The sequence below is a fragment of the Tyto alba genome, unplaced genomic scaffold (genome assembly GCF_018691265.1).
Source record: "Tyto alba isolate M040663 unplaced genomic scaffold, T.alba_DEE_v4.0 Super-Scaffold_42, whole genome shotgun sequence".
NCBI classification, from domain to species: Eukaryota; Metazoa; Chordata; class Aves; order Strigiformes; family Tytonidae; genus Tyto; species Tyto alba.
The window spans coordinates 14,925,815-14,951,412 of NW_024881318.1; the positions used below are offsets into that span (position 1 = coordinate 14,925,815).

Here is a 25,598-nt window from a genome sequence, read left to right on the forward strand (position 1 = left end):
TGGGTTTTTTCCTTTCCAGAAGGACAGCTTGAATTTGGCTGTTCTTTTCCTTTATTTTTTCTGGTTTGCAGCACTGGGCTCCCACACTGTCTTATCTGTTGTGTTTAGTCCAGCTCTTCCCTCCATATGGAGTACCTGGAGGGGAGAGGTCCGCAGGGGCCAAGCTCTCACAGGAGGCAGCAGATTTGCAAGCCCCATGTGATTAATTGCTGTGTTTGATGACATATCTCTCTAGGGTTTGGGGAGGTGTAATTGTTCTGCAGCAGAGACCATTTCTGCTTTAGACATTGAAGTTGGCAAAGTTCAGCTGCTGGAGCCTGAACTGTTTCCCTAGAATATGGCAATCAAAATGAACTATCTTCCTTTCTTCTCAAGGCTTCCTTGATGTCGTGAGCACTTTCCCGGTCGAGCTCTGGCATTTTTGCAAGAGCTCAGAAGTGGGAAGGCTTAAGCAGTCATCCTCCTTTGGGTTCTTGGGAAGTGTGGTAGTCCCCATGAAGAGTGTGCTAAGGGGTGCCTCCTCTGCAGTGCCTGATTTTGGGTGGCTTTGAGAGGGCAAGAGGAGGCTGCAGAAATGGCCGGGCATTGGCTGGCTCCTCTTGGTTCCTCTCTGCCATCCGGTGTCCTCCCCTCCCCTTCCTCCATGGTCTCTGACCTTGTCCTGGCAGTGGCATGTTCTCCTTTTCCTGCAGAGGGACTGAAAGCAGCTTTATGCTCAACTTGAGGGTATTTTTAGATATAGAGAAGATGGCTTGGTGACCGCAGCAGCCTGCCCTGTGTATGAAATTTTTGAAAAGCCCTTTCTACAGCAGGGTGTTCTCGTCCCTTTGGCTCCGCACCTTTGCTGCTGCTCCCGGAGAGGCGGCGATGGCACAGGCGGGCACCTCTGCCACCTCCTTCTCGCTGCCACCGGGCTCCCTTGCTCCAGAGCTGAAGTGCATTTAATTTCTCGTCGGCAGAGCCAGTGAGGGCCACGGGCCTCCGCAGAAACATTGCTGAACGGCTCAGGAATGCGGAGCTGGAGCCGCTCCATGTGCTGGCGGAGGCGGCACGCTCCTCTGTCCCTGCCTCCCACCCTGCACCACCAGCATGGCTTTATGCCTCTGCGGGAGCAGGACGCCTGCCCTCTGACTTGATCCTGGCCAAAATTGGATGCAGGAGCTTTTTATCCATTGCAGATCCTGCCCCTAACCCACTCAGGTCCACGGTTGGGAGCAACCCACACTGGTGTGCCCCCTTCCACACGGGACGGGAGTTGGCAGCACCGGTCAGCAATGCACAGGCTCGCTGTGTGCTGCTGTGGTGCGAGGGAGGCTGCCAGCAAGTCTTTCCCCAGAACCTTCCTCGGCCAGGCTGAGGGTGCATGTGATTGGTAACCTTTCCCTGACAGCCATAATAGGAGGCCTGGTAGGAGGAAATCAATCTAAAAGTGAACAAGCAGATGTGGTGCATCCCGCCAGTGCTCTTCTGTCCTCTCACCAGCTGGGATCTAAGGACAAGGCGGCCTGGGTCAGCGCAGAGTGGGGGACTCCTTCCCCATGAGCAGGCTCTTAGGGAGAGGAAACAGCCAATTGCTGCTGGAGAGCATCTGTTTGGGACTGGCCAGGGGCTGGGAATGCTGAGAAGGGCAGGGAGAAGTGGGGCAGGGTGAACACAGGGACCCAGAGGTGTGTGTCAACCTGGGAAAGCACTGAAAGCTGCTGCACAGTGGGTAAACCCAAAGGAAAGGGCTCCTACAAGTCCTACAAGCTGCGTCAGGCAAGTAGGTGGCTTATCTGCAACCTCCTTTTACTCCTGTCATTTCTTTCTAATTTTACTTTGCTGAAAGAACATTACAGCTCTAATTAGGTGTTATTAAACCTGGTGTTTTAGAGCACTGTTGAGAGGCGCTTGCTCTGAAGGTGATCTGCACAATCCTTCAGGCTTGAAGCTGATCCTTCAAGCTGGACCCGGGCTGGGGCCTGTTTCAGATAGCATGGTGCAGCTCTCATGTGCCCTTGCAGTGAGGCTTGCAGTGGCTGGCCCTTCATGCTGTGCACAGGTACCCTGGCCCCGGGTTTGTGCAGTATCAGCACAGTGCAGTGGACTCCGATCTCTCAGCACTCTCTTGGTATGAGTGGTGCTTTCCTCGGGTAATTATTTTTAATGGGCAAGTTTGGTGCCTGCTGCCCTTATCTTGCCTCTCTAAGCAGCGCTGGACTTTTCCATCTCTCTGGATCGCTTTGTGCTCAGGCTGCCAGCTCAGCACCATCCACTGGCAATATGGGGGGCCCTGATAGCCGGGGCAGGGCCCTGCCAGTTCCGGGTCAAGGCTTGGTTTTCCTCTTGTGGCTTCTGTCACGGCAGGTTTAATTATAATCCCTTCCGTCGCACTCTCCCAGTTTATCTCGCATGCTGCCGCGCACTCACTTCCTCCTTGCTGGCAGCATCTGCGCTGGGTGCCAGCTGCTGTCACTCCCCACAGGCGAGTAGAATCGTCTTTGGGACCCTGGGACGAGGAGACAAGGGTCCCCAGTGCTGCCTGGAGACCCCAGGATCAGCACCGGGCTGGAAAGTGGGACCCTCTCTCAGCCTCGCCAGCACAGGGTGCAGTTCTTTCTTGCCTGGATTCTGGCTTTTGGAGAGGAGAGGTGCTGCTGGAGGGGAGGAGGAGGAAGGACCCTGCACACCGGAGGGGCCAGCAGGCAGAGCTAACCCATCTTTCTCCATCGGCAGGTGACGCAGGAGTGGGGACAGCCCAGCCGCCACCATGGTTGCCCTCTCGCTGAAGATCAGCATTGGCAATGTTGTGAAGACGATGCAGTTCGAGCCCTCCACCATGGTGTACGATGCCTGCCGGATGATCCGCGAGCGGGTGCCCGAGGCCCAGATGGGACAACGTAAGTCTGTTGTGGGGCTGGCTGCTGCACCGGGGCCACCCCGGCTTACCTCTTGGCTTTTCACCGGTCTCCCTTTCCTCTTTAGTCCCCATACCTGTCTGGGCTTCCCCAGAGCAGTTCAGGAGCTGGGGGGAACAAGGTCCAAGTCCTCCTGCCCAGTTGAGGCAAGGGGCTGAGCTCCTTGGGCTCCCTCCTCAACACCCCAGAAGAAATTCTGGGGTTTGGAAGGTAGGAAACCACATTTAGAAGGGAAATACTTGCTGTGCAATTTGAGCCTGCTGCTCTTCCTGTATCTGCTCCTCTCTCTTGCTTGCATGCATTACCACTAGCCAGGACTAGGTGGGTTTAAGCAGTTGCAGGGCTTGTAGTGAACAGTAGTAAACCATATAATTTAATTCTTCCTTTCTTGGGGGATATGTAGTCCCCTGTTGGATCTGTCTCCCGCCAGCAGCCCTCTGCCAGACCCGTGCTGGTGGTCCATTACCTTACTAAACCTTCTCAGCTCTAATATTTTCCTGCTGTGGCCAGGCTCAAAATTAAGCTTATGGCTCACAAGCTCATGATGTGACTCACGCCTACGCAGATGTGGCCTGTCCCTGTCGTGGATGGGGGGGGCTGGAGCTCTGGGCCATCATCTTGGAGGGTCTCCTGGGTCCCTGCTGCCCCCGAAAGCGGCTGCGCCGCGGAGAAGAGGCAGCAAACAGGAGGTCAGGAGTCGTGGGAAGAGGAGGGGGAGCGTGGTGACATCTGGGAGCAGCAAATTCCTCGGGGATGAAAGGAAATGCCTTCTTGCGCCGTGCCCGGCTGGCCAGCTGTCCAGTGGATCACGGCTTTCGGTTTCGGAGAGGGACTGGATGCGTGTGTGGATGTGGGGCTGTAGCAGTGTTCGAAGGAGCCTCGCATTTCCTGCTTCTGGGCGTGAGCCAGCCTGCTTATAAAAAGAGTCAAGGGGGAAGCCTTGAAGAGAACTGCTTATTCCCAAGTTCCTTTTCAGTTGCTCATAGCTTTTCTTTTCCTATCAGTTCCTTGCAGCTTTTTTTTCATTTTGCTCTCCTTACCCAGTGGCACTCAGGGGTCCCTTTTTGAGCTACTCTGTTTTTTTTTGTCACCTTTGGGCTGGGAGAGTTTCAGTGTAGGCTTCCAGCTCAGCTCTTGCGCTGTCTCAGGAAGCGCCTCTCCCCACCCAAGCTATGGATCTGGGACAAGCTGCTCAGTGTTCAGTGCTTTAGAGTTACACTCTTGGAATTTGCTTTGAAAATAGCTTTTTTTTTTTTTTTTTCATTATTATTTAAAAATAAAATGGCAAGCCTCCATGATTTTTCTGCTCCCTGTTTAGTAGGATCCTAACAGCAGTGTTAGCCAGGCAGGAGCGGGGCGGCTCAGGAATTTGTCCCTCCCTGCGGAGAGCTGCCAACGAGATGACGCATTATAAGCACAGCTAGCCAAGACAGCCTGCGGCGTGGGGTTCTTACAGAGGTGGAGAAGGACCTTTCCCAGGGCAAAGCCAGGCATGGTCCTGGCCTCTTGCAGCAGGAAAACAGGGCTATCCCTGGGGTTCCGAGATGGGGTGCCACTGCCTGGGGTCCAGCAGCAGCACTTTCACCAGGTACCCCAGCCCTAGAGGAGCAGGATTTGGTGAACAGCACTTCCTCATCAGCTCTGAGGACTTGTAAGCTTGGTCTCATCCTCCAGCCTCCTCCTCCACAGTCGGAGGAGTCCCAGCTCCTTTAATCATACAAAGACTCTGTCAATTATATTTCCTCTCTGTGTATTTTTTCAAGCTCTGCTATATCCTGGTGAGGTGCAGACCACACCACCACAGAGTGCTCATATGTGCCTAGGTTTTATAGACCAGTTCCTAGCACCCTTTCTGGTGATTCCCAGCATTTTATTACCTTGTTTTCACCACTGCTACATGTTGCACTGAAGATTTCAGAGAGCTGTCAAGCACAGCTCCAAGCTCTTCCTTTGTTGTGACTGTCAGTTCCAAGTTCAGCATTGCGTAGGCATGCTTCAGATTACTTTTTCCATAGATAACTGTGGTAAAACTGTGTACCTTGAAGCTTGCTTGCCAGCTTTGTTGCCCACTTGTTAGGTTTAGGCTCCAGCGTTCACAGTGCTGCTGTGCCTCTTGCACTGGGCTGCACTAATGCACGTCCCTGGGTGTAGTCTGGCATCTTGGTGGCCCTGTCCAGCTCAGGATTACCCTGACAGAGACTTTACCTGTTTTTCAGCCAATGATTTTGGGCTGTTCCTCTCGGATGAAGACCCAAAGAAAGGGATCTGGCTGGAGGCTGGGAAAGCTCTGGACTACTACATGCTTCGCAATGGGGTAAGCATCCATCCCACGTCCTACCAGCTGGTACCTGCCTTGGCCCTGCAGTTGGATGTGCCTGCAGTGTGGAGGTGGTGTGGGTGCCTGCCCTGCTGCCTTGCATCGTGCCCTGCAGCACCTCACATCCCCCCCCACAATTGCAGTGGGGAGACAGGAGCTGTTGGTGATGGTGGGGTGCAGGCACCCTGCCCTGGTGCCACTGCTGGGAGCTGTGCTCTGCTGTGCCCACAGGATACGATGGAGTACAAGAAGAAGCAGCGGCCCCTGAAGATCCGCATGTTGGATGGGACAGTGAAAACAGTGATGGTGGATGACTCCAAAACCGTCACGGACATGCTCATGACAATCTGTGCCCGGATCGGTGAGAGGAGGGGCAGCCACAGTGGGGAGGAAGGGAGGTGGGGAGAGGTGGCAGTGTCTGGTGGGGGCACTGGGGGAGTGGCAGCAGCTCTGTGGCAAATGGCCTGGCAGCGGGGATGTCTGAGGGGTGCATGACACTGGGGAGGGGACACTGCTCTGCACCCCTACGTTGCTTCAGGCTCTATTTGGCAGTAGAGTCGTGCTAAGCTTGTTCCTCTGCTCTCCTCCAGGCATCACCAACTACGATGAGTACTCACTTGTTCGGGAGATTATGGAAGAGAAGAAGGAGGAGGTTACCGGCACACTCAAGAAGGACAAGACCCTGCTGCGAGATGAGAAGAAGATGGAGAAGCTCAAGCAGAAGTTGCACACAGATGATGAGTGTAGGTGCCTGTGCAGGCTGGGGAACGGGGTCAGCCTGTGCTGAGGGCAGCGGGGAGGGGAGCAGGGACCCCTGCAAGGGGAAGAGCCAATACAGCGGAGCAGAGAGGGCTGTGATGAGGGAACATGTGCCCACACTCCCTGGAGTATCTCCTGCCCAGAGGCCTAAGGCGGAGGAGTAAGAGCTGGGGTGCACCAGACATCTATTTCTCGCTCTGTCTGAGCAGTATTGGAGCTGGGACTGGCCCTGCCTCGGTGCCTGTCCCTGCTCATGCCCTGGTGTTGTCTGCAGTGAATTGGCTGGACCACGGCCGGACTCTGCGTGAGCAAGGCATCGATGACAACGAAACACTGCTGCTGCGGCGCAAGTTCTTCTACTCCGACCAGAACGTGGACTCACGAGATCCTGTGCAGCTCAACCTGCTCTACGTGCAGGTACAGCTCCCTGTAGTGCCTGGCTTCACTGCCCTGTGCCTGGCAGCTGAGGATTTTGGCCATGGACTACCATGGGGACACTTCAGAATGCCCAGTTATCTCCTGGTTAAGAGCCAGGACTGTCAATCACAGACCTACCCTCTGCGTACTTCAGAGCTCCCCAGAGGATCCTGGGTCTCCTCTGGTGGGAACCATGCTAAAGTCCTGCTGCTGTTTCCCTCCCAGGCTTGGTGATGGTCCCTGTGGGGGACAGCCTGGTCCTAGATCCTTCTCTTTTTCAGGGCTGCTTCTTTTAAGTCTGGAAACCAGGTCCTGCTTGGTGTGGAGGGGAGCAGTGGCAGGGCTGTGTGGCTGCCCAGCCCATGGTGGTGTCTTCTCTTTCCACACAGGCTCGTGACGACATCCTGAATGGTTCCCACCCCGTCTCCTTTGACAAAGCCTGCGAGTTTGCTGGCTATCAGTGCCAGATCCAGTTTGGGCCTCACAACGAGCAGAAGCACAAGCCAGGCTTTCTGGAGTGAGTGTCCTGGGGAGCCCCTGAGCTTGTCTCAAGGTGGCTCAAGCAGCTTGGCAGCGCCCAGCAGTGCACTGGCACATGGGGCTCCGGGGGTGCTGTTGCCTCTGGTGCGACCCCTCTCCTCCTTGCAGCACAGCACCTAAGTGTGGAGATCCACCCTGGCAGCAAGGGGTGCCAGCCCCCTATCCTGCTTCCTCTGGCACCCCCAGGGACATGTAGCCAGCTCTAATAAGGGGGACTCCAGCCTACCATATGGCCTCCCCTGATGCCACACGAGGGGCTGCATCCTCAGCACTTCCACCCCACTTTCAGCAGTGGAGTGAAAACCTGGGGGAGCTTTCATTACTGCAGCAACTTCTGCATTCTTCCTGCTTCTAAAAACTCCCAGCCTGTGCCGTGGCAGGGTTTTTTTTGAGGCTCTGGTTTGGGCCTCTTTGTAGTCAAAGACAACTACTGGCTTCAGGCTCTGCTGCTAACAGCTGACTTGGCTGTCTCTTGACAGACTCAAGGATTTCCTGCCCAAGGAGTACATCAAGCAGAAAGGAGAGCGCAAGATCTTCATGGTATGTGCAGGGACGATGTTGGGACCTGGGCTCCTTGTTCCTCCTCGCTAAAGGTTGAGGCTGCTTTTGTCTCTGGAGGCAACACATAGCAGGTTGGCGGGTGAGAAACAGGAGCAGGAAGCTGTAGGTGGGGAGACAAGGCGGCTCCTGGGGTCCCAAAGGTCAGAGGGGTGCTGTAGGAGGGACAGGGGATGCTGGTAGGGTGAGGAGAATATGGAAAGGCTGTGGCAGGGCGATGACAACACAGCCACAGGACTGTGGAGCTGGCATGGTTTTCTGTCTTTGCTGTTGCAGGCCCACAAGAACTGTGGCAACATGAGCGAGATCGAGGCCAAAGTTCGCTACGTGAAACTTGCCCGTTCCCTCAAGACCTATGGGGTCTCCTTCTTCTTGGTCAAGGTAGAGCAGAAGTCCCTCTGGTGCCACCTCTCACCAACCAAACTTCCTACAGCATCCCTCCGTCTGTTGTGTCTCCAGCTGCTGCCCCTCAACCCATGTTGCTCCAGGTTTCCCTGCATCTCCACTGTCCACCTTTCCTTCTTGTCTTGCCCCACGCACTGCCTTCCCACTCCTTGGTTCACACTTTTTCTCATTTTCAAGTCCCATGTCGTGGTTATCACCATGAGAAAGTGTGGCCTTGGGGGTGTTTGGTAGCCACAGCAGGCCTCAGAGATGTCTGCCTGGACAGATCCGTCCCAGGGGCAGCCCACAACCCTTCTGTCATGCCCGCAGGAGAAGATGAAGGGGAAGAACAAGCTGGTGCCACGGCTGCTGGGGATCACCAAGGAGTGCGTGATGCGCGTGGATGAGAAGACCAAGGAAGTGATTCAGGAGTGGAGCCTGACCAACATCAAGCGTTGGGCAGCCTCGCCCAAGAGCTTCACCTTGGTAGGGAACAGCCCCTGGTTCTCCATGTCCCCCTCCCCGGTGGTGCTGCTGTAGGGGGGCTGCTCTCACACCAACCCCTCTCTTGGGTATTGCCCCATGGTGGGACAGCCTTGCCCTCCTGGTGCCTCTCCTGGCTCTTGTTTTGGAGGCCGGTGCTCGGGCGCTTAGCACATACCAGAGGGGCTCAGGATGGCCACCAGTACCCTGCTCCGGTGCTACCCTGTGCCCTGCCATTGCAGGATTTTGGAGATTACCAGGATGGTTACTACTCAGTGCAGACAACGGAGGGGGAGCAGATCGCCCAGCTGATTGCTGGCTATATCGATATCATCCTCAAAAAGGTGAGGCTGTGCAGACATGCACTGATAACTGGGTCCTCTCTGGAGAGAGGGACAGGGTGGCCTTTCCAGCTGCCTCCAGACAGCCGTTGGCACACGGTGCTGCTGGGGGAACTGGAGGAGGGGCAGGGGGACCCTGTGGCCTTGGTACAGTGGCTGGGCTGCAGGAAGAGGAGAAGGCTGGGAGGTATGTGCTGTCTGACACATTTTCCTCTTTCCCTCTGCAGAAAAAGAGCAAAGACCACTTTGGACTGGAGGGGGATGAGGAGTCCACCATGCTGGAAGACTCTGTGTCTCCAAAGAAGTAAGTTCTCCAGGAACAGGTTAGCTGCCAAGCAGAACTTGAATGGGGAGTGGGTTCCAGCTAAGCTTTCAGCACAGTGAGTCTGAAGGAAGAGCTGCAAGTCCTTCAGTGGCAGCGCTCCCACAGAGCCTGGTGCCGGGAGCATGGGCGTCCTTTGACCTGATATTTCTCCTCATTTCAGGTCGACCGTCTTGCAGCAGCAATTTAACCGTGTAGGCAAAGCAGAGCTGGGCTCAGTGGCCTTGCCAGCCATCATGCGGACAGGGGCTGGAGGGCCAGAAAACTTCCAGGTGGGCACGATGCCACAGCCTCAACTGCAAATCACCAGTGGCCAGATGCACCGAGGGCACATGCCTCCCCTGGTAAGCTCTCCCTATGCCCACCATAGGGCACAAACTCTACAAGGTGACCATCAGGCTCAAGTAGACCCATCCATTGCGGTCCATGGCCAGGCGTTGGCTTGTTGTGAAGAGCAAGGGCTCTGGGCCACTGGCCTTGTGTGCTTCCTGGCCTGGCTGAGCTGGCATCCTCCCGCACTCACTCTGTGGACTTGAGCTACACTCTGACGTCTTTCCCTGTCTGGCAGCCACAGCCTCTCCTTCAGGTTGACCTGCCCCGAGCTGCTGTGCCTGGCCAGCCCCACCAGTGCTGTGGTTTGCAGCAGAGCCCTGTGCCTGGCTTTGGTGCCCCCCCCGTGTCCTCTGCTGCTGGAGAAGCCCATGGAAAAGGCCACGGGGGAGGCTGTTTTCTTTGGGCCCACTCAGCCATCTGTGGGGCTTGCTGTAAAAGCCTTGCAGGCTCTCACTGCATCTGCTGCCCACTCCCCAAGAGCTGATTAGCTGCGAGACTCACTTGTACCCACGGTGGGACGGGGTATTTCCCAGTGGGAGGTGCAGAAAGGAGACCCCCTTTTTGCTAGGTGCACCCTTCTTTGTGGAGGCACCTACCTAGAGCGCTATCATCAGCAGCACATTATACCATGTTGCAGGAATGGCGTGAGCCAAATATTTGAGCCTAGATTTTGAGCCTCCAATGTACCTCAATCTGTCTCTGTGTCGCAGACTTCAGCCCAGCAAGCCCTGACCGGCACCATCAACTCCAGCATGCAGGCGGTTCATGCAGCCCAGGCCACGCTGGACGACTTCGAGACCTTGCCACCCCTCGGGCAGGATGCTGTGAGTGCAGGGTGAAGGTGGAATGCCGTGGGGGGACCATGCTGGAGGTTGTTGGCTGGGCTGTGTCTGGCTGGCCACATTCCCAGGAGAGGTGTCAGCAGCTCCTGGGAAGATCTGCTGTCTGCAAAGAGGTGGGGTTGTATCCCACTCTGGGGGCAGGAATGGAGGAGCCCCTTGGTCATGTTACTTGATAGGGGTGGGCTGGGAAGTTTTGTGTGGTGACAGCTCTTCCTTACCTCTTCCTTGTCTCTTATTTTCTGCATCTCTTTATGTGAGCATGAGTGCAGCTACCCACCACCTCCACCGTCACCTCCCAACCCTGTTCTCCCCATTTCAGGCATCCAAAGCTTGGCGCAAAAACAAGATGGATGAGTCAAAGCATGAGATCCACTCCCAAGTGGATGCTATTACTGCTGGCACAGCTTCCGTGGTCAACCTCACTGCAGGTATGTTGAGGGTTGGAGAAGAGGGATGCCCCATCTCTGGAGAAGGCTTGGTCCCTTTTTTCTGGCTTAAGATTGCAGCTCCTGCCCTCCATCAGAGACTGGAGGAGCCAGCCTGCCCCAGCTAGAACTAAATCAGCCCTGACTGCTGCTACTGTGCCTGCAGCCATGCCCCACAGCTCATCCTGCCTTTCGATCCCTGTCTGTGCCCAGCCCAGTCCTTGGCTGACCAGCCATCCTCTGGACCAGGAGCATGTTGTTCGGTCCCTGCCATAGCTCCAGGCCCAGCCATGGCAGTGTGCAGCTCTCTTTCCCCAGGCTCTCTTGCCCAAACTGAGCTGATATGACAGCCTTGCAGGCTGAGGAGCCAGAGGGTGTCTCCTCCTGCTCCCGGAAAGGAGAACCACCTTGGTGACAGGCGCAGGGATGCTCTCGGAGCATCACTTGAAGCACACCCCATCCTGACTTGTCTCCTTCCTATGCAGGGGATCCAGCAGACACAGACTACACTGCTGTGGGCTGTGCTGTCACCACCATCTCTTCCAACCTGACGGAAATGTCCAAGGGTGTGAAGCTACTGGCTGCGCTGATGGAGGATGAGGGAGGGAATGGGCGGCAGCTTCTACAGGCAGCCAAGAACCTGGCGAGCGCCGTCTCGGACCTCCTGAAAACAGCACAGCCTGCCAGTGCTGAGGTGGGGGGCAGGAGAGGCCATGGGGCCAAGGGGAGGGTGGAAGGCAAGGGGAATAATCATCAGGTGAGGTTTTAGGGCTTACTGACGAGCCTGGTGTTGGTTTTGCCTTGCTCCTTGCAGCCTCGTCAGAATCTCCTGCAGGCTGCTGGCCTCGTGGGCCAGACCAGCGGGGAGCTGCTGCAGCAGATTGGGGAGAGCGACACTGATCCCCGGTTCCAGGTGAGTGCATCCAGCAGCAGCCAGCAAAACCCACTCCCTAAAACTGTCAACCTTTGCACAGGACCTGGCAGGAGGGCTCCAGGCCAAAGCATGGTCAGTGGCCAGTGGTAACTTTGCTGAGGGAGGGGACAGGCCATTGCCAATCTGTCCCTAGAGCTGCTGTGATATAATGCCTCTTATCTTGTGGATTCTCATGTAGATCCAAGAAAGCCGGCGTGCTTGGATCCTGACTGCCTCAGACCCAAAGACGGTAAAAGCAGGCTGTAGGCATGGCTTGGTGGTCCCTGCCCTCTCCAACATGAGGAGTGCTCTTCTGGGGACTGTCAGATGAACTCTCTGGAGAAGGGCTCTTATCAAAAATCTGCTTTTCTGGTGGTTGGCTCTTGGAAGTCCATGCACTCGGGTCACTACTTGGGCAAGCGCAGCCCTGGGAGTCCTCCCTTGCAGCTGCCTTGGCTCCTGCCTGCTGCTCCCTGCCCGTGGGAGCTGCTTGCCTGCCCGCCCCATCAGAGACCCAGGGTGGCTGGAGCCTCATGGGGTGGTTTGTTCTGGCTGAGCTGACTTCCAGCTGGCTTACTTTCCCACAACTGCTCCTTCCAGCACAAGGGAGGTAGCACACCATGCTGGGGAGGAGGATCCAGCTGTAGTACAGATCAAAACAGACTCCAGAAAGAAGGGGTTTCTGTCCGTGGTGGCTGCACAGCCTCAACATGAGCAGAAAAGTCTGGACAGATAGCCAAGGGGAGCAGAAAAACTAGCACCAGGGCAGGAAGCCATGTTCAGCCAGGTGGCAGTGCTAGGACAGGGCAGCCTCAAGGTACAGATTTAGGACCCGGAATACAATTTGCACACTTGCAGCGGGATGCTCTGCCTCGCAGCTGCCAGACCCGAGTGTATCTACTTCCCTTCTTGGGCTCGGATGCAGCAGCCTGGGGACTCTGGAGCTGGGTGCATGCGCTCTCCGTTTTCTCCTCCTGTCGGGAAAGGTGGTGGATCGCAGTGGGTGTAGTTTTGGCTTGCAGGAGGCGAGGGGATGCTGTGACACTTCTGGCTTGGTGGCCGGAGGCTTAGCTGTTACGGGGTGTGGGGCCGCTCGCTGTGAGCACGCACACGGCAGGAGGATTGCAGGTGCAGGAGGCAGAGAGTGCTGCCCTGCGTACCAAGGTCTTTGCCCCAGGAATTTGCTCTCTAGGGCTGGTGCTGCCGGTTTTCACTGGCAGCGTGCCGCAGGAGCTAATCCTGAAGGCTGCAGTGTGCTCTCATGTCTGATGCCCTGTGGGAAAACAGTTTGTGGTGTGCTGGTTGATGCCTGTTGTGTGCTGGCAGGGCAGCCCCATGACTTTCCTGCTGCCCTCAGGGGGAGAGGAGGCTGGTTGCTGTGTCAAACCTCTCCTTTAGCCCCAGGAATGACAGCAGAGATGTAGCCTGTCACTAATGAGCTAGAAAATAGCTGGCGTGCCTGCAGTACAGGTGACCAGTGTGGGCAGCATCTCCTGCTCACCCCTTGCTGGTGGGGTGAGTCTGTGGGCTGGCAGCTGTCCCCGCTGTGGTTCTGCCTGCCATTTGGCAGGAGGGGTTTGTCACTTTTTTGCTGTTTGGCTTTGCAGGGGGTTGTAAGGCCAGGCAGCGCTGGTGGTACCTTGCAGCAGGTTGTCGCTGTGGTACAACCCGGGATTCGGTGCGGGTTGTTGCCTGGGGATTGGGCAGTGAGCAGGTCGTGGGTGTTGGGGTGATGCTGAGCGTTGCCCGAGTTGCTCTGGGCAATGTTCCTGGAGGTGCTGTGGTGCAGGCTGCGGTTCAAGGCCAGGTTACAGCCTCACCGCCAGCTGTAGCACACAGTAGAGATGGGGTCAAGGTGTTGCCAGCCGCTCCAGGTGTTTGGTGCCGCCAGTGCTGGGACCTAGAGGATGAAAGGCCCCGGAGAGCTCACATTTCCCTGCTGAATATTTCACGAGAGCCCTGCAGGCGGCTGCCAGTGCCGCCACTGCCGTGTCTCCCGTGCTGACCCTCTCCGTCCCCCTCCCCAGGACATGCTCATGCAGCTGGCAAAGGCTGTGGCCAGCGCAGCTGCGGCGCTGGTGCTCAAAGCCAAGAACGTGGCTCAGAAAACAGAGGACTCAGCCCTGCAGACACAGGTGATCGCTGCTGCCACCCAGTGTGCCCTCTCCACCTCCCAGCTGGTGGCCTGCACCAAGGTAAGCAGCAAGGTTAACCCTTGCCTCAGCATGCTGCAAGCATCACCCTGCTGGTGGCAGCTCCGTCGTGGGGTCATCGGTGTGCCGGGACCCCACGTCTTCAGGCAGAACATTAGGGATCTGGCACCAGAGGCATAGGCTGCCTTGGGCTGGGGTCCCTGCCACTGTGCCCAAGCACTGAATATCCTCTTCAGAGGAGCAGAAGTTGAGGACAGCTGTCCCCGCACAGCTTCTACAAAGAACACACCGTGCTCACTGCTCAGCCTTTCTCCTCCCTTTCCAGGTAGTGGCTCCCACAATCAGCTCCCCGGTCTGCCAGGAGCAGTTGATCGAGGCCGGCAAGCTGGTGGCCAAGTCGGCGGAGGGCTGTGTGGAGGCCTCTAAGGCGGCCACCAGTGATGACCAGCTCCTGAAGCAGGTGGGGGTGGCAGCCACAGCCGTCACCCAGGCCCTGAACGACCTGCTGCAGCACATCAAGCAGCATGCCTTGGGCGGGCAGCCCATCGGGCGCTACGACCAGGCCACCGACACTATCCTCAATGTCACCGAGAACATATTCAGCTCCATGGGCGATGCTGGTGAGAGTGGCTGATGGCACCTGGAACAGAGCACAGTGGTGGGTGGGGAGGTATCGGAGAGCCTGTGGGACTTGCTAATGGGCCACCCTTCCTCTCTGTCCCAGGGGAAATGGTGCGTCAGGCTCGTATTCTGGCCCAGGCCACGTCTGACCTTGTCAATGCCATCAAAGCTGACGCGGAGGGAGAGACAGACCTGGAGAACTCACGCAAGCTGCTGAGCGCGGCCAAGATCCTGGCTGATGCCACCGCCAAGATGGTGGAGGCTGCGAAGGTCCGTGGCGGGGGAAGATGGATGCTGGCTTTGGCCCCCAGCCCTGTCCGATGCTGTCAGCTCAGTGCTGGGGAGGGAGGGAGCAGTTTCCAGAGCAAGGCTCTGCGTGGAGCCAGGGACCTGTGCGATGGAGTGGGGCTCCTCCTGGAGGTGATAGCAAAGGAGCTGTTGGCTCTTCTGCTGCTGAGCTCTCCTGGAGAGGCGTTGGGCATCTCCCCAGCACCATAAGCAGCTGGGCTGCCTTGTGGGGGGGACTCCCCATCATCAAGCCATAGCACAGCTGCTGCTTCAGGAGGACAAGGGACCCTGTGATCCCTGTGAGGTGCGATGAGTTTTCTGCCTTTCTCCAGGGAGCCGCAGCCCACCCAGACAGTGAGGAGCAGCAGCAGCGGCTGCGTGAGGCAGCAGAAGGGCTCCGCATGGCCACCAATGCTGCAGCCCAGAACGCCATCAAGAAGAAGCTTGTGCACAAGCTTGAGGTGAGACATGGGGCAAGGGGCCACAGAATTCAAGGAGGCACAGTCGGTGAGTGAGACCTGACCGGGAGACCCCACACTCCTGCACTTTACAGAGGGATAAAGTTCTTTTCATGTACAGAGTCCATGTGGCATCCCTCAGAGACCTCTCCACTGCTCCCTTCCCTTCCTCTGTGTGCAGCGTGTTGTTTTGGGCATGGAGGGTGCTGGGGGTGTCACAGGTTGGAGGCCCAGGAGAAGCAGTGTGGGGAGAGCTGGGCCCCAGTGTGTGGCAGGGAGGCTCAGGGCAGACTCCCTGCCATCAGTGTTAACCCATTCCTCCCCCTGCCAGCATGCAGCCAAGCAAGCCGCTGCCTCCGCCACCCAGACCATCGCTGCTGCGCAGCACGCCGCCTCCTCCAACAAGAACCCTGCTGCACAGCAGCAGCTGGTGCAGAGCTGCAAGGTGAGGGCCCAGGGCTGATCCTGGCATCTCCTATGGCCCCTCTCCCCGTCCCTCACACTGGGGCTCTGTGCTCGGCTGCAGTGGGCAGGCAGGACCTTGGGGTCCTCACACAGCTCCCTCGGGACCCAATCTTTCTATCACTGGTCCTGGGTTAGATCTGTCTCCTCCTGGCTGAGCCTCTCCAGTGACCCTCCTCTCTGGCAGGTGGTGGCAGAGCAGATCCCGATGCTGGTGCAGGGCGTGCGAGGAAGCCAGTCCCAGCCAGACAGCCCCAGCGCCCAGCTGGCTCTCATTGCTGCCAGCCAGAACTTCCTGCAGGTACCTGTGCTGCCTGGAGCCTCCCATGCCAGCTCTGGCACCACAGCTTTCCTGCCATGTCTGACCCTCCTAAGATACTGGGAAAACCTGCTGCACATGGGCAGCAGAGAGAGGCTGCATGTTCGTCCCCTTCTCACTGCTTTTTATTTTGGCCCGGCAGCCCGGTGGGAAGATGGTAGCTGCAGCCAAAGCCACTGTCCCCACCATCACAGACCAAGCCTCCGCGATGCAGCTCAGCCAGTGTGCCAAGAACTTGGCTGCAGCTCTGGCTGAGCTCCGCACGGCCGCCCAGAAGGTGAGAGGCCGGGTCCCATGCTGCGGCAGGACCCTGACTGTGCAGAGCAGGGGGAACAGTGGGGATGGCCTGGTGGCAGGTCATGGTGGGCGCAGCAGTTGCCTCACTCACCTTCCCTTCTGCCCCCATTGCAGGCTCAGGAGGCGTGCGGACCCCTGGAGATAGACTCCGCGCTGGGTCTGGTGCAGAGCCTGGAGAGGGACTTGCAGGAGGCCAAGGCAGCTGCCCGCGATGGCAAGCTAAAGCCTCTGCCAGGAGAGACGGTGAGGGCACAAGGAAGGGCAGCACAGGGTTATGTGGGGTGGGCAGTGGGGTGGGGGAGCCACGGGGACGGAGGCTGGAGGTACAGCCCACCAGCATGTCCCCACTTATCCCTCCACAGATGGAGAAGTGTGCCCAGGACCTGGGGAACAGCACGAAAGCAGTCAGCTCCGCCATCGCTCACCTCCTGGGAGAGGTGGCCCAGGGCAACGAGAACTACACAGGTACCAGCCTCCACGCCAGGGCTGGGAGAGGGGAGGGGGCCATGCCAGCAGCCACTGACCTCTCCATCCCCCCCCAGGGATCGCTGCCCGAGAGGTGGCCCAGGCCCTGCGCTCGCTCAGCCAGGCTGCCCGTGGCGTGGCAGCCAGCACCCCCGACCCGCAGGCGCAGAGCGCCATGCTGGAGTGCGCCAGCGATGTCATGGATAAAGCCAACAACCTCATCGAGGAGGCGCGGAAAGCGGTGGCCAAGCCTGGTGACCCAGAGAGCCAGCAGCGCCTGGCCCAGGTGGGGAGAATGGGTAGCCTTGGTGTTGCCCACCGGCCCGTGGGAAGGGCGTGAGGCTGGCCAGGGGATGGTGACTGCTCTTTGCTTCTCTGCAGGTGGCCAAGGCAGTGTCGCAGGCCCTGAGCCGCTGCGTTAACTGCCTGCCAGGGCAGCGAGACGTGGACGCTGCCATCCGCATGGTGGGAGAGGCCAGCAAGAAGCTGCTTGCGGATTCGGTGAGCTGAGCCGGGGTGGGAGGGGAAGGGAGAATCATTGTAGGGATGCAAACAAGTCCGTCCACACCAGGTTGCTCTGTAGCATATCCCCAAGCAGGTGCCAAACCCTCATCCTCCGTCCTCCATGCTGCCTCTCCTAAACCCTCTCCCTGCCTCCAGTTCCCTCCCAGCACCAAGAGCTTCCAGGAGGCACAGAGCCAGCTGAACCAGGCGGCCGCAGGGCTCAACCAGTCTGCCAATGAGCTGGTGCAGGCATCGCGTGGCACTCCTCAAGACCTGGCCAAGTCCTCCGGCAAATTTGGGCAAGACTTCAATGAGTTCCTGCAGGCGGGAGTGGAAATGGCCAGCCAGTCCCCGGTGAGAGCAAACGCCTGTTGGGGGATGCTGGGTACAGTGAGAGGTTTGGGGTTCTCAGAAAAGCAACTGACTGCAGGCAGGGTGGCTGAGCAGCGGTGTGTAGGGTGGCTGCGGCCAACACAGCAGGTGAGATGGGATCTGGAGCTGTGCAAAACCACTGCATCAAGGAGGAAGTGGCTTGGGTTTGTCCAGCAAGCATTGCTGCTGTGTCCTTTCTGTTTGCGGACAAGTTAGATGAAAGGAACCGGCTCGACTTGAAAAACACTGGAAAAGACCCAGGGTGGGCATGGAGTTTGGGAACTGGTGCAGGTGACTCTTCTTGTCTCCTCGCAGAATAAGGAAGACCAGGCGCAGGTGGTATCGAACTTGAAGAGCATCTCCATGTCCTCCAGCAAGCTGCTGCTGGCTGCAAAGGCACTCTCTGCCGACCCCACGGCCCCCAACCTCAAGAATCAGCTGGCAGCAGCGGCACGGTAGGAGGAACTGCTCCCTCTGGGCTGTTTGCTGTAGCAGTGGGTCCAGGTGGTGGAGCTCGCGTTGATCCATGGGGTCTTTCTCCCCTGTTCCCTGCAGGGCCGTGACCGACAGCATTAACCAGCTGATCACCATGTGCACCCAGCAGGCTCCGGGCCAGAAGGAGTGTGACAATGCCCTGCGGGAGCTGGAGGTGAGAATCCACATCGTGAGGAGGCAGTGGAGGGGCTGAGATGGCTGGGTGCTGAGATGGCGGGGAGGGGGGGAGCTGCACCCCACTGCGAGGGGCAGGAGGGAGCAAAGAGGAGGTGCAAGTGGAGGGCGCAGACCCTTTCACTGGATGTGATGCCTGTGTGCCTGCAGACGGTGAAGGAGCTGTTGGAGAACCCCACCCAGACTGTCAACGATATGTCCTACTTCAACTGCCTCGACAGTGTCATGGAGAATTCCAAGGTGAGCTCTGAGCTGGAGGTGGAGGTCTGGGGGAGGATGGGGAGGTTTGGGAAGGGTGTGAGGGCAAAGGGAAAGGTGGTTCCTCCCCTGTTGACGAAGCACGGTAAGCTCTGAGCCGGGGAGCGTGGTGTGGGAGCGGGAGATGGTCTCTAACCAGTGCATGGTGTGTCCTGCAGGTGCTGGGCGAGTCCATGGCTGGCATCTCCCAGAACGCCAAGAACAGCAAACTGCCCGAGTTCGGCGACTCCATCAGTGCCGCCTCCAAAGCTCTCTGCGGGCTCACGGAGGCAGCTGCCCAGGTGAGACACGCTCAGTCCCAGCCCTGAGCGTTACCCCTGGTCCGCGGTTGCCGTGCACATCTCTCCCCTGCCCCTCAAAGCCTGGCCCCATGGTATGGTGTTGCCAGCCTCCTCTGCAGCTCTGAGCCTCTCCCCTGTGAATAACCTCTCATGACATCTCTCGTGCTCCTAGGCTGCCTACCTTGTGGGGGTCTCAGACCCCAACAGCCAGGCTGGACAGCAGGGCTTGGTAGACCCCACTCAGTTTGCCAGAGCTAACCAAGCGATCCAGATGGCCTGCCAGAACCTAGTGGACCCTGCCTGCACCCAGTCTCAGGTGAGTGTCAGCAGGGACACCACTGTGGGTATTTTCTTGCATGAAAGGGAGCGTGAAGCTAGCTGGAAGAGCTGCATCCCAAAAGTTGGCCATGTTTATGGCTTGTGTCTCATCAGACCCCATCAGCTGTACTGGGAGCCAGCTGACAGCTTTGGTGCAATGGTGACAGTGCAGATGTGGGGCTGGGTCATGGGGGACCTTGGCAATCTTTTCTGGGTCCCAAGAGGGACCTCTCCGCTCAGTGGTGCCCCACGTGGGGCTGGTGTGAAAGAAGAGCCGCAGGGATGGGGAGTCACGGTGGATCTTGCCTCACTCTGCTCTTCCCCCACAGGTGCTGTCAGCAGCCACCATCGTAGCGAAGCACACCTCAGCCCTGTGCAACACATGCCGCCTGGCCTCCTCCCGCACCGCCAACCCTGTGGCCAAGCGCCAGTTTGTCCAGTCGGCCAAGGAGGTGGCCAACAGCACGGCCAACCTGGTGAAGACCATCAAGGTGCGGTCTCCCTGCTGGGGCACCGTGGTGAGGATGATGGGATCTGGGGCGTGGTGGGGGCTGGATAACGGCTCTGGTCTCTCCACAACAGGCCCTGGATGGCGAGTTCAATGAGGAGAACCGGGAGCGGTGCCGCGCCGCCACAGCCCCTCTCATCGAGGCTGTGGATAACCTGACAGCCTTTGCCTCCAACCCGGAGTTTGCCACCGTTCCTGCCCAGATCAGCCCAGAGGTAGGGTGCCGCAGGGGCAGGGAGGATGTGGCCCAGCTACGACGGGGACTGCTGTAGTGTAGGGATGAGCTATGCCTCCTCCTGAAGTTGGGATGGAGTCCCACTGCAAGGCTGGTGCCTTGTTGGGGGTGTGATGGGATGGTGGCAGCAAGGCTCAGGGCTTTGAGGGGCTGCTCCGGGGTGAGGGTTGCGGGAGAGGGAGCGACTTCCCCTGCACAGTCCCTTGCCTCACCAGCCCATTGTCTCCCTGTGCAGGGGCGCCGAGCCATGGAGCCCATCGTATCCTCGGCCAAGACCATGCTGGAGAGCTCTGCTGGCCTCATCCAGACCGCCCGCTCTCTGGCCGTCAACCCCAAGGACCCGCCACAGTGGTCGGTGCTGGCTGGACACTCTCGCACTGTCTCAGACTCCATCAAGAAGCTGATCACCAACATGAGGTGAGGAGGGTCCTGCCCACTTGACCGTGGCCCTGTCCCTGCTGGCAGGTACCCCTTCTCTGAGTGACACATCACCGGGGATGTTTTGGCTCATCATCTCCTTGGCCACTGCCAGCAGGCAGAGGGCAGGGATGGGACAGAAGATGCTGCCCCTCTTGCCCTGTGCATGAGCTGCTCCTCCAGCCTGGGCTCTGTGATGCTGGGTTGCCCCAAAGCCCAGGAGAGGGGGGGTCCTGCCCCTCACCAGCACCAGCCGAGGCCAGGGACAGAGGGATGGCATAGCACCTGCCAACGCAGGGCTGATCTGTCTGTTGTACAGAGACAAAGCTCCAGGACAGCGGGAGTGTGATGAGGCCATCGAGGTCCTGAACAGATGCATGCGGGAGGTGGACCAGGCCTCCCTTGCTGCCATCAGCCAGCAGCTGGCTCCCCGAGAAGATATCTCCCAGGAGGTGGGTTGGAGACGTGCTGCTGCAAGCTTAACAGGGGCAGGGGTCCTTCCCACTGGGTCCCAGTGGCATGTGGTGACCCCAGCCCTGCTGCAGCCTCATGCAACACCCTCTCTTTGCGACAGGCTTTGCACAACCAGATGATCACGGCTGTCCAGGAGATCAGCAACCTGATTGAGCCCGTGGCCAGTGCAGCACGGGCTGAGGCCTCGCAGCTGGGGCACAAGGTAACACGGGGATGGGGACAGGGAGCTGCTGACGAGGCACTTGGTGCGTGTGGAGGAGCTCGTGGCAGCAGGAGAGGCACAAGGCAGCCGGGGCTGGAAGCTGCTGGTGCTGATGCTGCTCTTCCTTAGGTGTCCCAGATGGCTCAGTACTTTGAGCCGCTCATTATGGCGGCTGTCGGCGCTGCCTCCAAAACACCCAACCACCAGCACCAGATGAACCTCCTGGACCAGACCAAAACGCTGGCTGAGTCTGCCTTGCAGATGCTGTACACAGCCAAGGAGGCTGGCGGGAACCCCAAGGTGAGCAGGAGGGGCACACGTCAGTGGCGTGCTCGCCTTCACGTGTGGGTGCTGCACGGGGCACGCGCACGTGCCAGATGGAGACCTGGGGCAAGTGTGCAGCGTGCCAACCGCTGCCTGTCTTCCCTCACTCTGGCTTGTCTCTGCAGCAAGCTGCCCACACCCAGGAGGCTCTGGAGGAGGCTGTGCAGATGATGAAGGAAGCGGTGGAGGACCTGACCACCACCCTGAATGAGGCAGCCAGTGCTGCAGGTGTTGTGGGGGGCATGGTGGACTCCATCACGCAGGCCATCAACCAGGTGAGGAGAGCATGGAGAGGACCTGGCCAGGGCTGGGGGTGGGAGAGGGGAAGAGTCAGGGTCAAACCCTACAATGTCTTTGGGCTGGAACTGAAGCCAGAGTCTCCCAATGGTGTCTTACAGCTGGACGAGGGGCCAGTGGGCGAGCCGGAGGGGACCTTTGTGGACTACCAGACCACGATGGTGAAGACTGCCAAGGCCATCGCAGTGACTGTGCAGGAGATGGTGGGTACAAGCAAGCCTGTCACTGCAGAAAGCACTGCTTGCCACCCCAGCAAGGTGACTGACCTTCCTTGCTTGCCCATCTCAGTGCAGGGCCCCTCCAACTCCTGCTCTTCTTCCATTGGCAGGTCACCAAATCCACCACCAACCCAGACGAGCTGGGCATATTGGCCAACCAGCTCACCAACGACTACGGGCAGCTGGCGCAAGAGGCCAAGCCGGCTGCCCTCACCGCCGAGAACGAGGAGGTGCGAGTGCTGGGGAGAGTGCTGGAGCGTGCTGTGGGGCAGGGCAGGGTCTGCTGGAGTGTGAGAACAGAGGATGAGGACACTGAAACCTCGTGCTGGAGCTGGGGGCAGGCAGCATTCACACCTCCCCTGCAACACGGTGGTGGAAACACGGAGTAAAGCCATGTTTCCTTCTTTCCCTCTCCTGAGTGGGAGGATTGGAAGAGAGGAGCTGGGTGGGGGTGTCTGGTGTCTCCCAGCAGGTATCATGAGTGAGGGGCTTAGTTCCATGCTGCCTCTCTCACGCACGCGTTCCCCTCCAGATTGGCTCCCACATCAAGCGCCGGGTGCAGGAGCTGGGTCACGGCTGTGCCGCCCTGGTCACCAAGGCTGGAGCCCTGCAGTGCAGCCCCAGCGACGCCTACACCAAGAAGGAGCTGATAGAGAGTGCGCGCAAGGTTTCTGAGAAGGTGAGCAGGCCAGAGAGAGGGACAACGGCTTGGCGAGGTGGAGGGGATGCTGGATTGAGCCATGTGCCCTTGGAGCTGCCACTCGGTGTTCCCTGGTCCTGTTGGGCTCTGCTGGCTCTCTCAGCCACGCTAGCCCTGGCCAGCTGGTGGTTTGGAGGGTGGATCCCCCTCTCCAGGCACCAGAACAGCCTGGTATCTTGATGGGTGTGACATTCAGGTGCTGCCTGCTGCTGATGACCTGCCAGGGGAGACTGATCTACACACTGTGGCAGCCCAGGGCTCTCCAAATCACCTCTTGCAGTGGTGGGCATAGCATTTGCTGCGTCTCCAGCCAAGCCTGCAGCTCATGCTGGGTGATTGATCTCCCCTTCATCTTTTGCTGATGTGGTGGAAAGCGTCCTGTCCACCAGTCAATCTAAAGAACTTCTGAGTAACAGATAAAAACATGGGTAAAAAAATAGTCAACAAGGCAGCAACAGAGCAACAAGGCTTGTAAAGAAGGGTACGGAAGCAAAACACTTGTTCATAGTGCCTGCCTGCACACTCAGGACTTTCTGCAGGTCCTTTCCAAGATTGCTTTCCATCAGGAAACTTGTTTGCTTATGAGTGCTTGCCCAAGTACAAAAATTATGTTTAGCAGCTGAAGGAATGAGCTGCGATTTTCTGATGCCCATCATACAAACCTTACTCATTTGGAAACTAGCAGAGTCCAGTATCTCCTGGACCCTAAATACAGTAGGTACAGGGTAAAAATAAATAAACAGAAGCTAAGAAGGGGTGTCCAGGCCGCGCGATTCCCAATTCCCTCTTTGGTGTGAAGTGGCTCTGTCCTGGGAGGTGTCAGAGGATGGGTGCAGTGGTGGGGGGTTGCCTGAACCTGCTCTGCTTCCCACTCACCCTACTCGTACCCCGCAGGTGTCTCACGTGCTGGCAGCCCTGCAGGCTGGGAACCGCGGGACACAGGCCTGCATCACCGCAGCCAGCGCTGTCTCTGGCATCATCGCTGACCTCGACACCACCATCATGTTTGCCACGGCAGGAACCCTCAACCGAGAGAACTCGGAGACCTTTGCTGACCACAGGTACCCGGGCACCTTGTCTGGCATCTGCTCAGCCAGAGATGGTGGGGGGTCAGGCTGTGTCCTGCCGTCTCCCATCTTTCTGAGCTGTGGACCAGCTCCAAGGAGAGCTGCAAGCTCAGGTTGTGCTGACTCTTTCCCTGCCAGCTTGTACAGCAAGAAGACAGGGTCCACAGTCTCTCTATACCCACAAGGACCATGTGTGCATGTAGAGGGCTATGTCCTCTCTGACTCTCTTTTTCTACCCAGGGAGGGCATCTTGAAGACAGCCAAGGCTCTGGTCGAGGACACCAAGGTGCTGGTGCAAAATGCCACAGCCAGCCAGGAGAAGCTAGCCCAGGCTGCCCAGTCCTCTGTGTCCACCATCACCCGCCTGGCAGAGGTGGTGAAACTGGGTGCCGCCAGCCTGGGGTCTGAAGATCCGGAGACTCAGGTGGGTTGGGAGGTGTGGGGTGAACGGAGGCTGCTCACAGGTTGCTTGAAGGGGCTGAGGGTTGAAGGTGGTGTGTGGTGCTCTGGGCTGGACTCTGCCTGTCATGGAGAGGGCTGGCTAGGCTTTGGCTTGTGCTGGCTGCGCTGTATATTGTATACATGTATATGGTGTGTCCTGGAGTGCCCAAATTTCCCACGGCTGGGCCACACCAGCCCCAGCCTGCGTGTGACTAGCCAAGCAGTTGTTCTGGTCTTGCTCTTCCCAGGTGGTCCTGATCAATGCTGTGAAGGATGTGGCCAAGGCACTTGGGGACCTGATTGGTGCCACCAAAGCAGCTGCTGGCAAAGCTGGGGATGATCCTGCTGTCTACCAGCTGAAGAACTCTGCCAAGGTCTGAGCTGGTCATGATGGGAAGGAGAGGATGGGGCAGGAGGGACTGGAGAAGGAGCAGAGGGACTTCTCTGCCTGTCTGGGGGCAGGAGGACAACTAGGGGGTAGTCAGGGCAAGGTGGGGGAGGAAGGGACATGTAAAAGATAGGGCACGACGTGCAGAAGAGGCATTGGTGGGAGAACAAGATGGGTTGGTGTGAGTGAAGTGAAGGGACAGGGCCGTTTTGGACCACACCATGAGGGAGGAATAGGTTCTTGCAGCAGCCCCAGAGCTTGTGTGGGGCTTCACCTGGCTCTCCTCCCTTCCACAGGTGATGGTGACAAACGTCACTTCCTTGCTGAAGACAGTAAAGGCTGTTGAGGACGAGGCCACGAAGGGGACACGGGCACTGGAGGCCACGATAGAGCACATACGCCAGGAGCTGGCAGTGAGTACAGCCACGGTGCCACGGCTGCCGTCCGGCTTGCCGGCTGCCCCACACCTCACCACTGCCTCTCGCCTCGCAGGTCTTCTCCTCCCCTGTGCCTCCCGCCAAGGTCTCCACCCCAGAGGACTTCATCCGTATGACGAAAGGCATCACGATGGCCACGGCCAAAGCAGTGGCCGCTGGCAATTCCTGTCGGCAGGAGGATGTCATTGCCACGGCCAACCTGAGCCGCCGTGCCATCGCAGATATGCTGCGTGCCTGCAAGGTAGGGTGTGGGCGGGGGGGACGTGGGTCTGCCACGGGTTTGCGGGTGGCTGTGGGTGCCAGCAGGGATGGTGCTGGATGTGAACGGGGGCTTCCTTGTCTCCGGGTTTCAGGAAGCCGCCTACCACCCGGAGGTGAGCGGGGACGTGCGGCAGCGGGCACTGCGCTTCGGCAAGGAGTGTGCTGATGGCTACCTGGAGCTGCTGGAGCATGTGCTGGTGGTGAGTGTCCCCACCCCTATTCCCAGGGTGCTCCCCAAGTCCCCAGGGTCCTCTGGGCTTTGCAGCTCCTCCCACTGAGTGTTTGCACGGCCCCCCTTCACTGCCCACGCTGGCACAGCACGTGGCCGAGCCTCTGCTGTGGAAGCAGATGTTAGAGAGATGAACAAGCTCTGGAAAAAGGTATTTGGCTAACAGATGAAGATTAGTTGGCCATAAATAAATGGAGGCTGGAAATTAAACAACATGGGAGCAAAATCCTGAAGCAGCTTCCAGTAAAAGTAGTGGGAGTAAGAGACTTCAGGCACTGTAAAACCAGAGCTTGTTAAGCTCACAGGAGAGTGGGAGGCAGGCAGCACCCTCAGTAGCCAAGGTGATGACCGCAAGCACCAGCTGCACTCTTTTGATCTGGTGATTCCGCTGAGTCCTCCCTAGG

General features: G+C 58.3%; 1 protein-coding gene across 2 annotated transcripts in view; it reads left to right on the plus strand.

Annotated features, from left to right (window-relative positions):
- Positions 1-25,598, plus strand: part of TLN1 (talin 1) — a 35,879-nt gene that overhangs the window by 3,638 nt on the left and 6,643 nt on the right. Inside the window, exons 2-51 of one of the 2 annotated variants that reach the window (XM_042804664.1) lie at positions 2,716-2,879; positions 5,114-5,211; positions 5,446-5,575; positions 5,805-5,957; positions 6,248-6,390; positions 6,780-6,907; positions 7,410-7,470; positions 7,765-7,869; positions 8,203-8,358; positions 8,598-8,699; positions 8,924-9,000; positions 9,182-9,362; positions 10,062-10,175; positions 10,513-10,621; positions 11,104-11,312; positions 11,433-11,531; positions 11,731-11,781; positions 13,559-13,726; positions 14,010-14,304; positions 14,409-14,575; positions 14,926-15,054; positions 15,383-15,496; positions 15,701-15,814; positions 15,975-16,109; positions 16,244-16,372; positions 16,492-16,594; positions 16,672-16,880; positions 16,976-17,095; positions 17,255-17,452; positions 17,786-17,925; positions 18,026-18,119; positions 18,290-18,379; positions 18,556-18,678; positions 18,851-18,994; positions 19,326-19,487; positions 19,579-19,719; positions 19,975-20,156; positions 20,476-20,608; positions 20,731-20,832; positions 20,962-21,132; positions 21,282-21,431; positions 21,555-21,656; positions 21,782-21,901; positions 22,204-22,350; positions 23,266-23,432; positions 23,679-23,862; positions 24,128-24,253; positions 24,564-24,680; positions 24,760-24,945; positions 25,058-25,165. In XM_042804664.1, coding sequence (XP_042660598.1) covers positions 2,750-2,879; positions 5,114-5,211; positions 5,446-5,575; positions 5,805-5,957; positions 6,248-6,390; positions 6,780-6,907; positions 7,410-7,470; positions 7,765-7,869; positions 8,203-8,358; positions 8,598-8,699; positions 8,924-9,000; positions 9,182-9,362; positions 10,062-10,175; positions 10,513-10,621; positions 11,104-11,312; positions 11,433-11,531; positions 11,731-11,781; positions 13,559-13,726; positions 14,010-14,304; positions 14,409-14,575; positions 14,926-15,054; positions 15,383-15,496; positions 15,701-15,814; positions 15,975-16,109; positions 16,244-16,372; positions 16,492-16,594; positions 16,672-16,880; positions 16,976-17,095; positions 17,255-17,452; positions 17,786-17,925; positions 18,026-18,119; positions 18,290-18,379; positions 18,556-18,678; positions 18,851-18,994; positions 19,326-19,487; positions 19,579-19,719; positions 19,975-20,156; positions 20,476-20,608; positions 20,731-20,832; positions 20,962-21,132; positions 21,282-21,431; positions 21,555-21,656; positions 21,782-21,901; positions 22,204-22,350; positions 23,266-23,432; positions 23,679-23,862; positions 24,128-24,253; positions 24,564-24,680; positions 24,760-24,945; positions 25,058-25,165 — 6,816 coding nt within the window. In that variant the 5' untranslated portion in view covers positions 2,716-2,749. The remainder of the gene's footprint in view (positions 1-2,715; positions 2,880-5,113; positions 5,212-5,445; positions 5,576-5,804; positions 5,958-6,247; positions 6,391-6,779; positions 6,908-7,409; positions 7,471-7,764; positions 7,870-8,202; positions 8,359-8,597; positions 8,700-8,923; positions 9,001-9,181; positions 9,363-10,061; positions 10,176-10,512; positions 10,622-11,103; positions 11,313-11,432; positions 11,532-11,730; positions 11,782-13,558; positions 13,727-14,009; positions 14,305-14,408; positions 14,576-14,925; positions 15,055-15,382; positions 15,497-15,700; positions 15,815-15,974; positions 16,110-16,243; positions 16,373-16,491; positions 16,595-16,671; positions 16,881-16,975; positions 17,096-17,254; positions 17,453-17,785; positions 17,926-18,025; positions 18,120-18,289; positions 18,380-18,555; positions 18,679-18,850; positions 18,995-19,325; positions 19,488-19,578; positions 19,720-19,974; positions 20,157-20,475; positions 20,609-20,730; positions 20,833-20,961; positions 21,133-21,281; positions 21,432-21,554; positions 21,657-21,781; positions 21,902-22,203; positions 22,351-23,265; positions 23,433-23,678; positions 23,863-24,127; positions 24,254-24,563; positions 24,681-24,759; positions 24,946-25,057; positions 25,166-25,598) is intronic. The other variant, XM_042804665.1, reaches the window with a different exon arrangement.